Raw genomic sequence first — 13,749 nt, forward strand, 5'->3', positions numbered from 1 at the left:
TCGTGCCTTCTTTGGGGGTGGAGATCCGCTGGACGATGCGGTCCAGGAAACTGTATCCATCTTTCCGGTATTGGGCCAGGAAGTTGCGCGATGCCGCTACGCTTTTTTCTTGAAGTTCTGGCGTGAGGAGCCGTGGTACCCAGCGAGAGCTAAGTTTCTTCATGTTCAGGTGGGTATTTAGTATGCGGTGGACCGTTCCTCTTCCCAAACCCGTGATGTCGCAAACGTCCCGCACAGTGTAACGCCTGTCCCGATCTATGACGTCCTTGACTTCCTTAATTGACGCCGCAGTCAACGTTGACTTTCTCCCACGACCCTTGTCGTCTTCAATGTCCTCCCGGCCGTCTCGAAAACACTTATGCCACTTGAAACCGAGTGATCGACAAACAGGAGGTCTCACTTTTGTAGTCTCCAACATTTCCTGCGTCTGGGTTGGCGTCTTCCCAAGATTAACACAAAACTTGATGATAGTCCGATGTTCCGCGTAATCCGTGGACGTCATTTTTTGTTAAATTTCCAAGAGCAACGGTTGTCAGTTGTCCGCTGGTAAACAATAACGGAAACAGCTATGACGTCAAAATTTCAAACGAACGTTCATATGACGTCACTGCATATGCTTACGACGTCGTGCCATTTTTTACGTATAAATACGCAAGATATACGAAAGTAAAGACAACTTATTAATACAAAATATTGGACTGCCCCGCCCTGCGCATACTGAGTTACTATAGCGACGTAAAATATATAGAAGCAATGTTAGAAATTAAGAAAATGGACATATTCATTAAGGATATGTTAAAGGTATTGTGTACAAATTTGCTAAAAAATGCATTAAAAAATAAAAAAAAGTTATAGCAAAAGTCCACGTAATTCTGGGACACCCCTCGTATCTTCATGTTCGTGAAAGACTTTCTTGTAATGCTGATTCGGACAGGGAGGGTATACTTGAAGTCGGGGGTATTTTTTTAAATGGTTGCAAATATGGTTATGTCTTTCTGCTATGATTTCACACTGCTATGATTTCACTTTCATGATGTCAAAGTCACTTAGAATAAAACAAGTCCTGCATCCAACTCGTACGAAAACAAGATCCTACGGGACAAAGGTTAAACAAATATATTGATTTATAAATGTGAGTTATAATTTTGGGAAGTAATATCTAATTATCAATAGGAAAATATAGCCGCAATGCAATCAACATATTTCTGCTTATCATCAAAATCATCAGCAACATGACTATTTCAATTATTAAGAGGACAATCATCATTATAAGAAGCAATCGTATGATAACCGACATCAATATCATAACCAACATCATGATATTCAAAGAATCAATCATCGCAATCATCATCAACAACGTTTGTTTCCACTTATTATAATGATCATTATTATTAAACAGAATAACAGCATAATCAACAATGTGATCATCATTGTTGTCATCATCACCACAATAAGTGTGGTTGCTCACCATTTCTTAAATTATCAGAAATCTTTTACTATAATTAGGAGCACTATCATTATGAGAAGCAAGAGCAAGATCCTAGGAATACTGTTCTGCAGTTTTACTCACCATCATTCATCTTTTGTCCCATAGTTAGTGTAAGAATTGTTGTATTTTGACACACTCCTGCACTTAGAATACGTCCTTTCCTATTCCTTTCCTATGGGCATAGCTAATTGACAATTCTCAGTGACGACTTATGAGCTGCATACGTGATATAATCACAATCACTGTCCTTTGGGAGGCAAATGTCTCTATGTTCATGAACTGCACTCTTATCAAGTACCCTTTGAATACCATTTAGCAGATCTTCTGACAAAGCTGTTAGTTATAGGTACATTAAATATAAGTGACTGTTATAGCATGACACTATCAACAAACTTTGAAAAAAATGTAATGATCAAGTAGGTTGAATCAGTTTTAAGGAATTTATTCACAGCAATATAAGGCTCAAACTTCTAACGGAATGAAAATGATAGGAAAAAGCCCCTTTAATGCTCTCTATATGGACCGGCGAATGGTTCTTTAATGTACACAATGTCTAAGAAATTTAGCGTTCATTTAGCAATGGCTTACTGTGCATAACGTCAATTCGTGTAAGGACGTGCTCTTAGGCGGATGTTTGTCACCCACTATTGAATTAAATTTTCATAAAGTTGTAAGACAACTGTATCTTGATCGATAGGTGTTAGGTTCAAAAGGATTTTGTGGCAAAAAGTTACACACTTTACATACAGGTAGAGCAAATTATCAGTGCAGAAAAAAAGACCATGCCGCATGGAAACCTCCCGGACATATTGATTGGGTTAGGGCTTTAGGGCTTTATTATGTGTATAAAAGAACCTTGGAACTTGTCTAAATAGAATCTGCAAAGGAATCACACAAATGGTGTTGAAGCGGTTGACTCGAGAAAACGGCGCTTTTTACGATAGTTTGTATACAGAAATTTTAAATCGACGGACAAGAAAACGGTTTGTTAAATGGTTTGCTCGTGAAAATGGTGCTGTTAACGATAGTTTATATACAGATAGAACAATTCGACGTACAGGAAATGACCATGCCACTCGAAAATCTCGCGATCATTGTACTTGTGTTAGGGTATGGACCTTATATTGTGTAAAAGGCCCTTCATATACCAGTATAATATCAAATCTACAACGGGATCTGTCAAATGGTGTTAAACGGATAAAATGGTAATTTTCCGAAAATATAGACACTTTATATACAGGCCCAGAGGTTAAAAAGATCCGTATACTGTGTTCAAACGCAGGGGGAAATTTAGCTCAAAGTGAGATTATAAAAATGTTTGATTACTGACTTCATTTCTGAGCCAGGAGACCGATCTTGTTTATAACCTAGGGGCCAGAAGTGACAAATCATCGTTTAAACACCATTTACTTCCGTTGGAGATTGGATTTCTTGTATGGTGTTCCTTACACAATATAAGTCCCAAAGGCCTATCCCAAGCAATATGTCTGGGGCATTTCCGCGTGGCATGGTTGTTTTGTTTTTCGGACCGCTGATTTGTTCTTTCTGTATATAAAGTGTATAAATATTCGGAAAATAAAAAAATTTGCCAGCCAACTGTTTAAACACCATTTGACTGATTCCGTTTTCAGATTCGATTTTGTTTAGAGAACAATATAAAGACCTAAGCCCTGACCTAAGCAATATGTTCCGAAAATTCCGCGTGGCATAACCGTTTTGGTACCAGCTATTGGTTCTTTCTGTTTATAAAGTGTATAGAATTTCGAAAAAAAACCCACCATATTCACGAACCAACAGTTTTACTGATAAAACTTTTTTTAGTCTGATTCCGTTGCAGAATCGTATTTGTATTAGTTTGGAGGGTATTCTTTGCACAAAATAAAAATGAAAGCTCTTATTTAAGCAATATGTCCGGGAGATTTCCGCGTGACATGGTTACTTTACGGACCAATGATTTGTTCTTTTTGTATATTAAGTATATACATTATCGTAAATTTTTAAAAACATTATTTCTCGAGTCAACCATTTAAACACCATTTGCCTGATTAAGTGGTAGATTCGATTTTGAATTAGTTTAGAGCGACTTCCTTACATAAAGCCCTAAACAAAGCAATATCTGTCCGGAAAATTTCCTCGTGGATGGGTTGTTTTTTTTGTTGTTTTTTTGGTGGGGTTGGGCGGGTTGCTTTTTCTGTGTGTGTGAATTTTTTTGGGAAGAAAACACACTATTTTCTCAGCACCATCTGTCTGATTCCGTTGCAGACTCGATTTTGTACCATTTTGGAGCAGTGAGCACAGGATATTGACAAGTTTTCTATTCTATCAATTTTTGACCAGCGACATCTGATCTAAACGAATCTCAAAACTGGTAGGTTTAAAGAAACTCCACAGAGGTCAAAAACCTAATATCATAAAATTTGAATTTCTGACGAAGATCAGCTGGCTAGGGGCACTTAAAACTGAAATATATGCAAATAGATAATAAGAAATTTTACTCAGAAATAATTGAAAATGGAATTTTTCTGCTATTATTTGCACCATTTGAGTGAAAAGCGTTGCAACGCATTCAATTTTTGATCACTTTTAACAATTAGAATTATTATTCTGGAAAAACGGACTGAGCTAATGATTTGAAATTTTGTACAAAAGGTCTTTATCCTAACTTATATAGTCTCGTCATGTCACTTAAATTACTTAAATTTGAAACGGATTTTTATAACACTTATTTTGTTAGTTAAACATTTAAACACTAAAAAACTCGGAGATTTATATTTGTAGAAAGTTTAACTTTAAAGCATTATCCGTCGTAATATACATTCGTAATCATAAAAAATATTGTTTTTTTTTAACTTGACCTCGATCAAAGATGGAGTGTGAAACAAATCCGATACCAACGGGAAAATACCTGTCAGACAAGTTTTGAATGAAATTTTGTCTCGCAAGACATTTTATACGGAACAAAATAAATGTTACAAAATTGTCTGATTATGATTTAATACATGTACAAAAAGAATATTTTCACGTGATTGAAATTATTCATATAAATACGAGAGAATATTCAAAAAAATAGCTGTAATGTTCATAAATTGTCTTATCTGACACATTATCATAACCAACCACCTCATATAATCGACATAATCAACTAGACCCGTGAATGAATGTCGGGTATATACATAAAGTATTTCAACATACAATGACTACGAAAAAAGCGATATCTTGTGGAATGACTACTAGTATATCTTTATCTTAGCATTGTACAGCATTATCTTGCGCCAAAAATAATGTGTTTTCACAGCGTTATATGAAGTCAGAGTTTAAAATAGATACCAAAACCACACGTCATTTAAAGAGGAAAATAGATTGAAATATGAAATCAATGAATAATCCTATCGGGTTTTAACTGATAATAAACATAAGTTTGAATGTCACATAAAACAAGCTTTATACACAGATCTATGGCGGCTTAAATACTTAATCATTTTTATCACGGTGGTTTTGAAAATTTATTTAAGTCAGAGTCTTTATATTTTTTCTATTCATAGACTTAAGTCTTATATATTCGTTTGAAGCATATGACTTTTTAAAAGCTATGTACAAAGTTATATGATAAATGATTATTGTATCATGGTTTGGAGCCATTACTTTTGAAAGCATGTCAGAGTTAAATCGTATACCAATACATGTACAGTTCATTAACTGGAGTGCAGGTATTATCCGCACTCACTCTCTGTCTAGAGCATGCTCGTTAACTGGCTAATTTTTATGCTCGTTAATTGGCTCATTTTTTCTGAGGTGTACTTATTGTAAAGACAGAGAAAGAGAAAAAGATAACGATAGAAAAGTCATATTCAGATGCTTGCACATTGGTTACTTTTTTCTTGGGCGGTAGGGAACGTTTTAATGTTTGCCTATGATACAAAAGAGAAAGAACATCAAAACACTTGGGCCCTCATACAAATCAGATAGCCTCGTATTTCGATGCTCATTCTATTAAACAAATGATTTGTAACGTCATATACATTATTTCATTTATGAAAGTATTGAATTGATTCTCTGCTCAAGCAAAAGTGCAATATATTCTTCAGGGGTGCCATTATTTACTAATTCTTTCCATTCAGGTAAAAGTAAGTCCATCCTTTTTTTGACTACAGCAGAGATAATGGATTCATCTTCCATAGTCATTGACATGATGATTTGAAAATAAATAAGTTTTTCTATCATATTTCGTCGCCTTTTGTCAATAACTAACGAAGCCGGAGAAGAATTAAGGACTGCTCTTAGTTTGTTACATCTGAAGAAAATGAAGCGTGGTCCTTCAGCTATCAACGTTCCGATCAAGTCACACAATGGTTGTCTGCTGTCAGGTGTAAGTTTCTCTGCAAGAAGATTCCTCCCGGGGATCATATAGTATGGTAACCGGTTTGAGTAGGAAATACATATTTTAAAGAACACCAATGACCGGAAAAGTAAGTTTATCAGATTTTCCTTTCTAAACAGTTCTTTTGGAAGTAATTCTGACATCCAGAATGTAACATTTTTCATCATATAGGACGATATTCCTTTGCTGACATTCTTCAATATGTCTTTCGCGACCATCTTTAAAAGGATATATAGTTTGATTTGTGTTTCATTCAAACTACATGTCAGTTCCAGTTCTGATAGTATGAAACAGAACCTCCATTCCCGCCATTGGTCATCACTCAGCTTGCACCCTACAGGGACCACTTGTGCTAGCATAGAAGCTGCAGCCTCTCGTACGTCTACTGGTGGCCAACTATATAGACGTCTTCTTCTTTTCCATGTTTGAAGTATCTTTGGACAATAACATTGAAATGCTACAACCTGGTCATATAACAAATGCTGCATAACCTTTCTGGAAACTGCTGGACCGGATAGCTCACCAATTTGAATTATATCTTTACAATACTTTGTATTCCTTGTTTCGCGCAAGATACTGGATGCGAATAAAAAACTTGATATGTACACGTCCGACCCCGATTCAAATGTACTTTCGTGGAGGAATCTACTTGAATCTTCTCCAAGGCAACTTATCATCTTTAGCCTGGTATACCCTGGTAGCGTTTCCCGTGTATCAGCATGTAAGGTTGTCAAACCTGATACAGGAGAAAAGTGCTGTATGTCATCTGCACATATTGCATCATTAAACAGGAGCATATGATCGGTGTCGCTTTCATAAAGAGATGTAATTCCTTCGGCCTTACTTCCTGCGACGACAACAGTTAATTCCTTTTGTTGTGTATTAAATACACGCATAAAATCCTGCCAGTATTTTCTTCTTATGCTAATAATGTCTTCACTGTACCCTATACAGTCAAGTGTATCACTCAACAAACACGAACTATTTTCCATCGCAGCATATACACAAGCATTAAGAAAACCTTTTTAAATCGTTTTTGTATTTTACCTGTGTAGTTCAACTGCCATGTAATTCGTGGTCCACATAACTTATTGTCCTGAAATGACAAATTGTGTGGCTTTCATGAATATTTATAGAAATTTCACAGAAATATTTCATAGATATTTATTTGAATGCATCATTATTTCTCTTATAACCATATTCTTGATAAATTAGTTTCATCGTTGATTATTTTTCAAACGATGATTTATAATACAATTTGTTCTACCATATTGTTCTACCATATCGTTTGTAAAAAAATGATATGTCATGGGCCGTTGTCACTATCAATAAATAAACTTGTCGTTATCGATAATCTTATATCAAGTGTTATCGAAACTAGAATGATGTAATACTTAAACTGTCCTGGTGTACTTATCTTTAGATTTAGATAATGAAACAAATAGTAAATGAAGTAATCACCTGACATGTCTCAAATTTCCAAAAATAGATATGAAAAGATATGAAAGTTCACATTATTACTTTTACATTGTCGACATGACTAAATGTACCCGACTATACAAAGAAAATTCTATTGAATTTTAACACTCACACTCAAAATAATGGAAATGTGAATTGAGAGCTAAGTGTTTCTTTTCTGGTTTTATTTCACATCCCACTACGATTACCATCTCGTGTTTTCATTAGATAATAGAAGTCACATTGTTACGTAATAAGAAAATGTCAGCTTTTAGCCAATCGCCTAGAACCATATAATTCCCTTCACGGACGTCTGTGGATAATACAGACTTCTGTTCACTCACATAAGCTCTCTATCCTTAAATACGTTTGCTCTTTTATGTTGTTACGCTCCAAAAACTTGTGAAAAAGGATGACTAAAACCACTATATAACATTAAATAAAGAGTGTGTTTGTTTTTGTATGTAACATGAACTTATAATTTACTTGTTAGCATCAGCTTTAATATTTCCGTCATTCGTAAAAATATTACACAAAGTGTTCGATCTGTTAAATGTACTTCAAACTTAAATGCAAAAAAAAATCGCTATATAAACCAATTAAGCAGGGGTAAACAAACATAAACACAACTATGACAGTAAAAAACACAATGTTTTAAACTTGCGAAATACAAAATTGAAAAACGTGAAGTTGTCAAAAAAAGATCATTATGATCATAGCAACAACAATAAGAAAATAAGATCAAAGTTTTAAATCAACATTATTTTCAGACTTGTAATAAAGAAACTAAAAACAATCAATTTTCATAAATTGAAATTTATACCAATTCAAAAGAATTTTACTCATAAAAGCGTAAAATAATTACCTTTACATTTTCTTTACTAGCGTTTATCAAAACAACCAGCGCAATAAAAATTGAATCTTGTATGAACCGATAAAGAGTGCTCGTCTTACAACTAAGATCTATTTTTAGGGATTTGTAATCCTCAAAAGTTATACCATAAATTCTGGTAACAAAGATATTTACTTATCATAGCGTGGATTGCCTCAATATATGATTTTATTTCTATTGGTAATCACCTGATAAGATAATATATATCTTCTACATACATGTATATATGGCAAGTTAATGACACCCATTTTGACTTATGGAGGTGAGTTACGGGGTTCATATAATCAAAAGTAAATAAATAAATAAATAAATTAATAAATAAATAAATAAATAAATAAAATAAAATAAAATAAATGAATGAATAAATAAATAAATAAATAAGTTTTAATAAACATACATTTAAAATTTTGCAAAACTTGATTAGAAGTAAGGCCTCAGACTCAAAAGAATTAGTTTATGGAGACTTAAGCAGATAACAATAATATAGCTTCGGATAATACCTAAATTATTTCAATGTTAGAATCTGGCTTTAAATTGTTAGATAAAATCAATATACTATAAAAGCTCCACTAAAATGCTAAATATAGAACATAAACCAAGAAAATTAAATTATTTTGAAGTCACGTGCCGTTTTCTATGGTCACGTAAAGTTTGTGAAAGCAGTGATTTGGGGGAGCCAATCAAATCGCTGTGAGGAGTTTTCTCATGGGTGAATAAAGTTGTTATTATTATTTAAACGTTTTACTATAGTCCGAACACGATAAACAGAACTTTCGTCAGTTCTAATATTACAAGCACAGTTCATTAAAATATTAACACAGGTAAACATAGGTAAACTGCAAGTGATTAACCAAATAATTCGTTAAAAGTTATACAAATTTGATTTTATAAGATATATCTTCGTTTACCTTTATACACAGTCAATAATACCGATTATTTATAGAAAAGTAAATTCAGCTAGTGGGTTCGAAACCTGGTGGAAACTGTATCATTTCTTTCTTAAAATTTTATTATTTTTTTCTTAATTACTAGTACTTTTTTAATTGCTGACAAAATAAAATTTGATTACGCGTATGAACTTAAAGATACTGTTTTTTGTCTATCTTAAAATTTGTGAAAATATTCATACATTTATAATAAGAAATTAAAAAAATATATATAATAAGAAATCCGAGGGACTGATATTCTGATCCGGACCGCAAACAGATATATCAGATATCTTTATTGCATATTCTATTATTTCTTAAACTCTTAACCTTAAAAAAAAAAAAAAAAACAATTTTCCATTGAAATTTATGTCATAACTATTTTCTTACATTACAACTTCATTTATAACGGCAATTACGTCATCCAAAACGTGCCAAATCCAAATTGTACAGCACGCGACTCATCTGGCACCACACATCAGATGAAATTTCCGGCTGGGTAAAACTAACGGAAACGCCAGTCTTATATGCAAGAAAGTGGAATAAATGAGATGAAGGTACTTCGATAAAAAAAAGTTACATAAATAAATCAATCAAAATAACAACGCATTATATAGTTTTGTACATAAAGGAGGAAATAAAAAAAAAGAAAATTTTTGTTTTAAACCTACCCTTCTGCCATTCTGTTAGCGCTCTACCGATTGAGCTATTGCGATATTTGTTACGTACTTTAACAATTATCAGTCAAACGCTCAATCAATAGGATATGCAACAATTAATTTACTTATATGGTCGTAACGTGGACTGTTCCGTACTATAAATAAATATAAAGAAACTTCTGTTTATCGTGCTCGGATTATATATATGTTACGTCACATTGTGATATTTTGATATATCATGCTGGAAATAAATATCACTTGGTCAATATTCCCCAGGGGCGAGTAGATTAGAAAACGTAATTTCCTTGTTCTCTCCTTGGCCACAGTCAATGATGAATTGGTCTCGAAATAATACTGTATAGCGGTAACAATTTACATTAAAATGCTTGCACGGTATAACCATGGGTGTTATTGTATGTCTCGGGTTGCTAAAATGTTCTTTAACCCTGAGAAACATGTGTTATTTTTTATAATAGAATACATAAAAGTTAAACGTTTTAGAACAATCCAGCAATATAATTAAAAAAAACTATAATCGGCGTAGTTTTAGTATATTTTAAATGCCTCATCAATTTAATATATTGCCAAATCCAATTATGAATTAAAATGTTTATCAAATAAAATGATGATAAACAAAGATCTCAGATGATTGATGTTTTACATGAAATAAACATAAAAATTAAAGATAAATAAAGATTACTTAAGAAATAAATTTGGTCTCAGCTGTGTTTATCGGCTATTGAACACAGGTTTTGGAGATTCCATGCGATAGAATGTAAAATGTTAATATATTCGCACCTAAACGACTTGCCGATGTAAAATTGCAATTGAACACGGCACAGAACAATATCTAGACAAAATAAGGGAGATCACTAACGCTTCGTTTCAAGAGGAGTTTTTTATGAAACATTTATAGAAATGTCCGTGGGTCAAGAGGGTTATTTATCACATACCCGTGTCGCCTTTGTGACTCAGTAATAATTGTAATGCACGAGGGTGCATTCATTTTGACGTGGCGTCATTTGCGTTATACAAACATAGTGTAGCGAGCGTGCATTTATTTTGACGTGGCGTCATTTGCGTTATACAAACATAGTGTAAAGACACCCTAAATGTAAGCTAAGCGCGTCGATTAAAAATGAATTTTATTTACTTGGAATAATCTTTATGTTGCGCATGAGATAAATTGAATACACTTTTATATTATTATATTCGTTTACGTTCAATACTGAATTCATTAAATTCGTTGAATAAATTCGGTATTGAACTTACACTAATTCAATATCCTCCATATTTTATCAGGCTAGGCAGAATATGGAGAGGAAACAGTTTGGCAAAATGTACAGTTCAATTTTTATTATTTCCCGTTCACTTAGTATTTACAGTTGGCCAACAGATTCTATTGATTCTATTGGTGTTTAATCAATATGGTGTCCCGTTAGGGCCAATACGATACAAACATAACTCGAAACAACGAAAACACGAAATTTTGTTGGTGAAAAGCCGAAATAACGAAACCACGATTGTGAAAAATTGAAAGTAAGATGATAAAATGTCAAGATTACGATGGTGAAAAGTCGAAACAATGAAATCACGATGGTGAAAACTCGATATAATTTCTTGTTTTCATCATCGAACTTTCGACCTTTCACCATGACGTTTCGTTGTTGGGCCAGGAAGGTAAATAATCTAGCACTAAGGAGCTAGACGATAGGTGGCTTCATCTTAAATAATTTTAGGCATCGAAACTCTTACTTACTTAAATGTTGTGACAAAATTGTAAACATTGCTTTAAGCGGGGTTTCAATAATCACAAATTCATATATGATTTCGGAGGAGGTCTTGATACACCTGTATAAAACAATAATAAAATATATAACGTTTATAAAGTCATTCTGGTTTCATTGATTTCAACTATAATAAATCAATTTACGAGTATTACCGTTGAGCACAAGAGTACGTTATAGATTGCGATAAAATAGGTTGAGTTATTGTACTTATGGTTTTCCTCCATGAAGTTTAGGTTTATTTAGCAATAAGAAAAATTACTACTTTATTATGCTTGTTGAGGTCTCATAACGAAAGGGATTCGCGTCAAATTTATGGAGTTTTTGTTATCAAAAGAATAAAATCTATATTAAATGAAACAAACAGTGCATCTTATTATTTTGTACTTTTTTATTAACCAAGCAAATAAAAATACATTATATCAAGATTCAGGGAGCATTAAAATTTGCGTAATAATCATTTAATTTATCAACAATAAGATATTTTCATGAAAATAATTTCTGATATGAACACATGCAAAATGTGATATATTCGACAACCTCTAATAACCACCAATCTCTCACAAACGACGTGACCAAATTGTCCGAATTAATATCCGCATGACCAAGTAACTGTATGTAAAAAACAAAACTGTTTGTTAAATAATATTTTTACCAGACATACACTACGTCATTAACGAAATCAGCTATCATTTCAAGAGGAAAATCGATTAAAAAATCATAAACAAATCTTAGTGTGTTAAAAATGATAAATCTGAACCTTCAAAAATTTGCATACGAATTTTATAAATATTTATATACAGAATTATGGTCGTTGTAATAACAAAGTCATACTAATTAATTCCTTTTTATCGCTGTTGATTTGGACTTTTGCCAAGTCTGAGTCATCTCAATTCTTAATTTATAGACGTGACGTTACTAAAGAAATTATAATTCATATCTGTGACCCATCACTAGTTAAGAGCCTTTTTTATAATAGAGAAATTTATAACTATATCTGCTAGATCGTGTCAAAATTTTCACAATTTGAACAATCATTAAAACCTTAATATTTAATTTGTTACTCTTTTAAGATCTTCTTGAAAATTTATACCATGTGCTAGTTGCACGAAACCACAGATATCTTATATTTAGCTCCATGACGAATCCGATCCTGCAACATTTTCAATATTGACAATTTGGGCTTTCTTTAGGGATTCTTATTTTATATATTTTTAGACATATAGTTTTGAATGTCTAGATCAAAAACGTAGTAATCGGCTAAGTGTTATATATTTCATACATATTTATACATCATCAACAAACATTCAATGCGGATATATATGCAAGTATATGAATAAAATTATAATAATAAAAATTCAGATCTATATAGCACAGGACATCGGAATTTTGATGTGGAATTTTAATTATATTACAGCAGAAATGCACTTAACAGACATTAAAATTATTTACAAGTAAATTTGACGCCCGAATGCCCTGTCTTAAGGCCTACGTTAAGACCTGTCACATCCAGGGCTTTCTGCGCTTTGATCCAAGTTGTAGAGAAAACGAAATATCTTTGTTTGTGTGTGTGTTTGTGCGTGCGTGCTTGCGAGCGAGCGCGTGTGTGTATATGTGTGTGTGTGTGTTTGTGTGTGTGTACGTGTGTGTTGGTGTGTGTGTGTGTGTGCGTACGCGTGTGTGTGTGTGTGTGTGTGTGTGTGTGTGTTTGATTTTTGTTATATTTTGAAATCTGCCTAAAGCATTAATTATTAGTAACTTATGCACCAGTAAATATCGAGTTAATGCACTGTATCGCATAGACAGTATAACACTAAACAAACATGCAAATGATGATAAAAAGTGCAGTGTTATGAATGACAGGCATAAAATCAAAATTAATCAAATGTTTTTCGTCTTGCAATGCGTCAGTTAAGAAAACAGAGTATGTTACTATTAAATTCTTGTTAAACAAGTGATGTTGTTCAGAAAGAGCCTAAATAAATTTCTCTGAGTGCACTGCAAATTAACATAAAGTTTAAATAAAAAAGTATATCACTATATATTACTCTATATTTTATCAATAATAAGTACATGCTAAAACAACGTGTATTAAATGCAATTCATATTAATTTACATTTTAAACGCAATATGTATATGACATTTATACCCGCACGACAA

At 32.8% G+C, this 13,749-nt stretch overlaps 1 protein-coding gene across 1 annotated transcript; it reads right to left on the reverse strand.

The window, feature by feature from the left end:
* Positions 1–4,729: 4,729 nt before the first annotated feature.
* Positions 4,730–8,350, reverse strand: LOC132719447 (uncharacterized). The gene is made up of 2 exons (XM_060703215.1): positions 8,191–8,350; positions 4,730–6,963 (listed from the first exon to the last, which is right to left on the reverse strand). Exon 2 carries the CDS (start codon positions 6,857–6,859, stop codon positions 5,519–5,521), a length of 1,341 nt encoding a protein of 446 aa, XP_060559198.1. The 5' UTR covers positions 6,860–6,963; positions 8,191–8,350; the 3' UTR covers positions 4,730–5,518.
* Positions 8,351–13,749: the final 5,399 nt, after the last annotated feature.

This window comes from Ruditapes philippinarum, unplaced genomic scaffold, assembly GCF_026571515.1.
Source record: "Ruditapes philippinarum isolate M1 unplaced genomic scaffold, ASM2657151v2 ctg18349_1_1_1_1, whole genome shotgun sequence".
Taxonomy (NCBI): domain Eukaryota; kingdom Metazoa; phylum Mollusca; class Bivalvia; order Venerida; family Veneridae; genus Ruditapes; species Ruditapes philippinarum.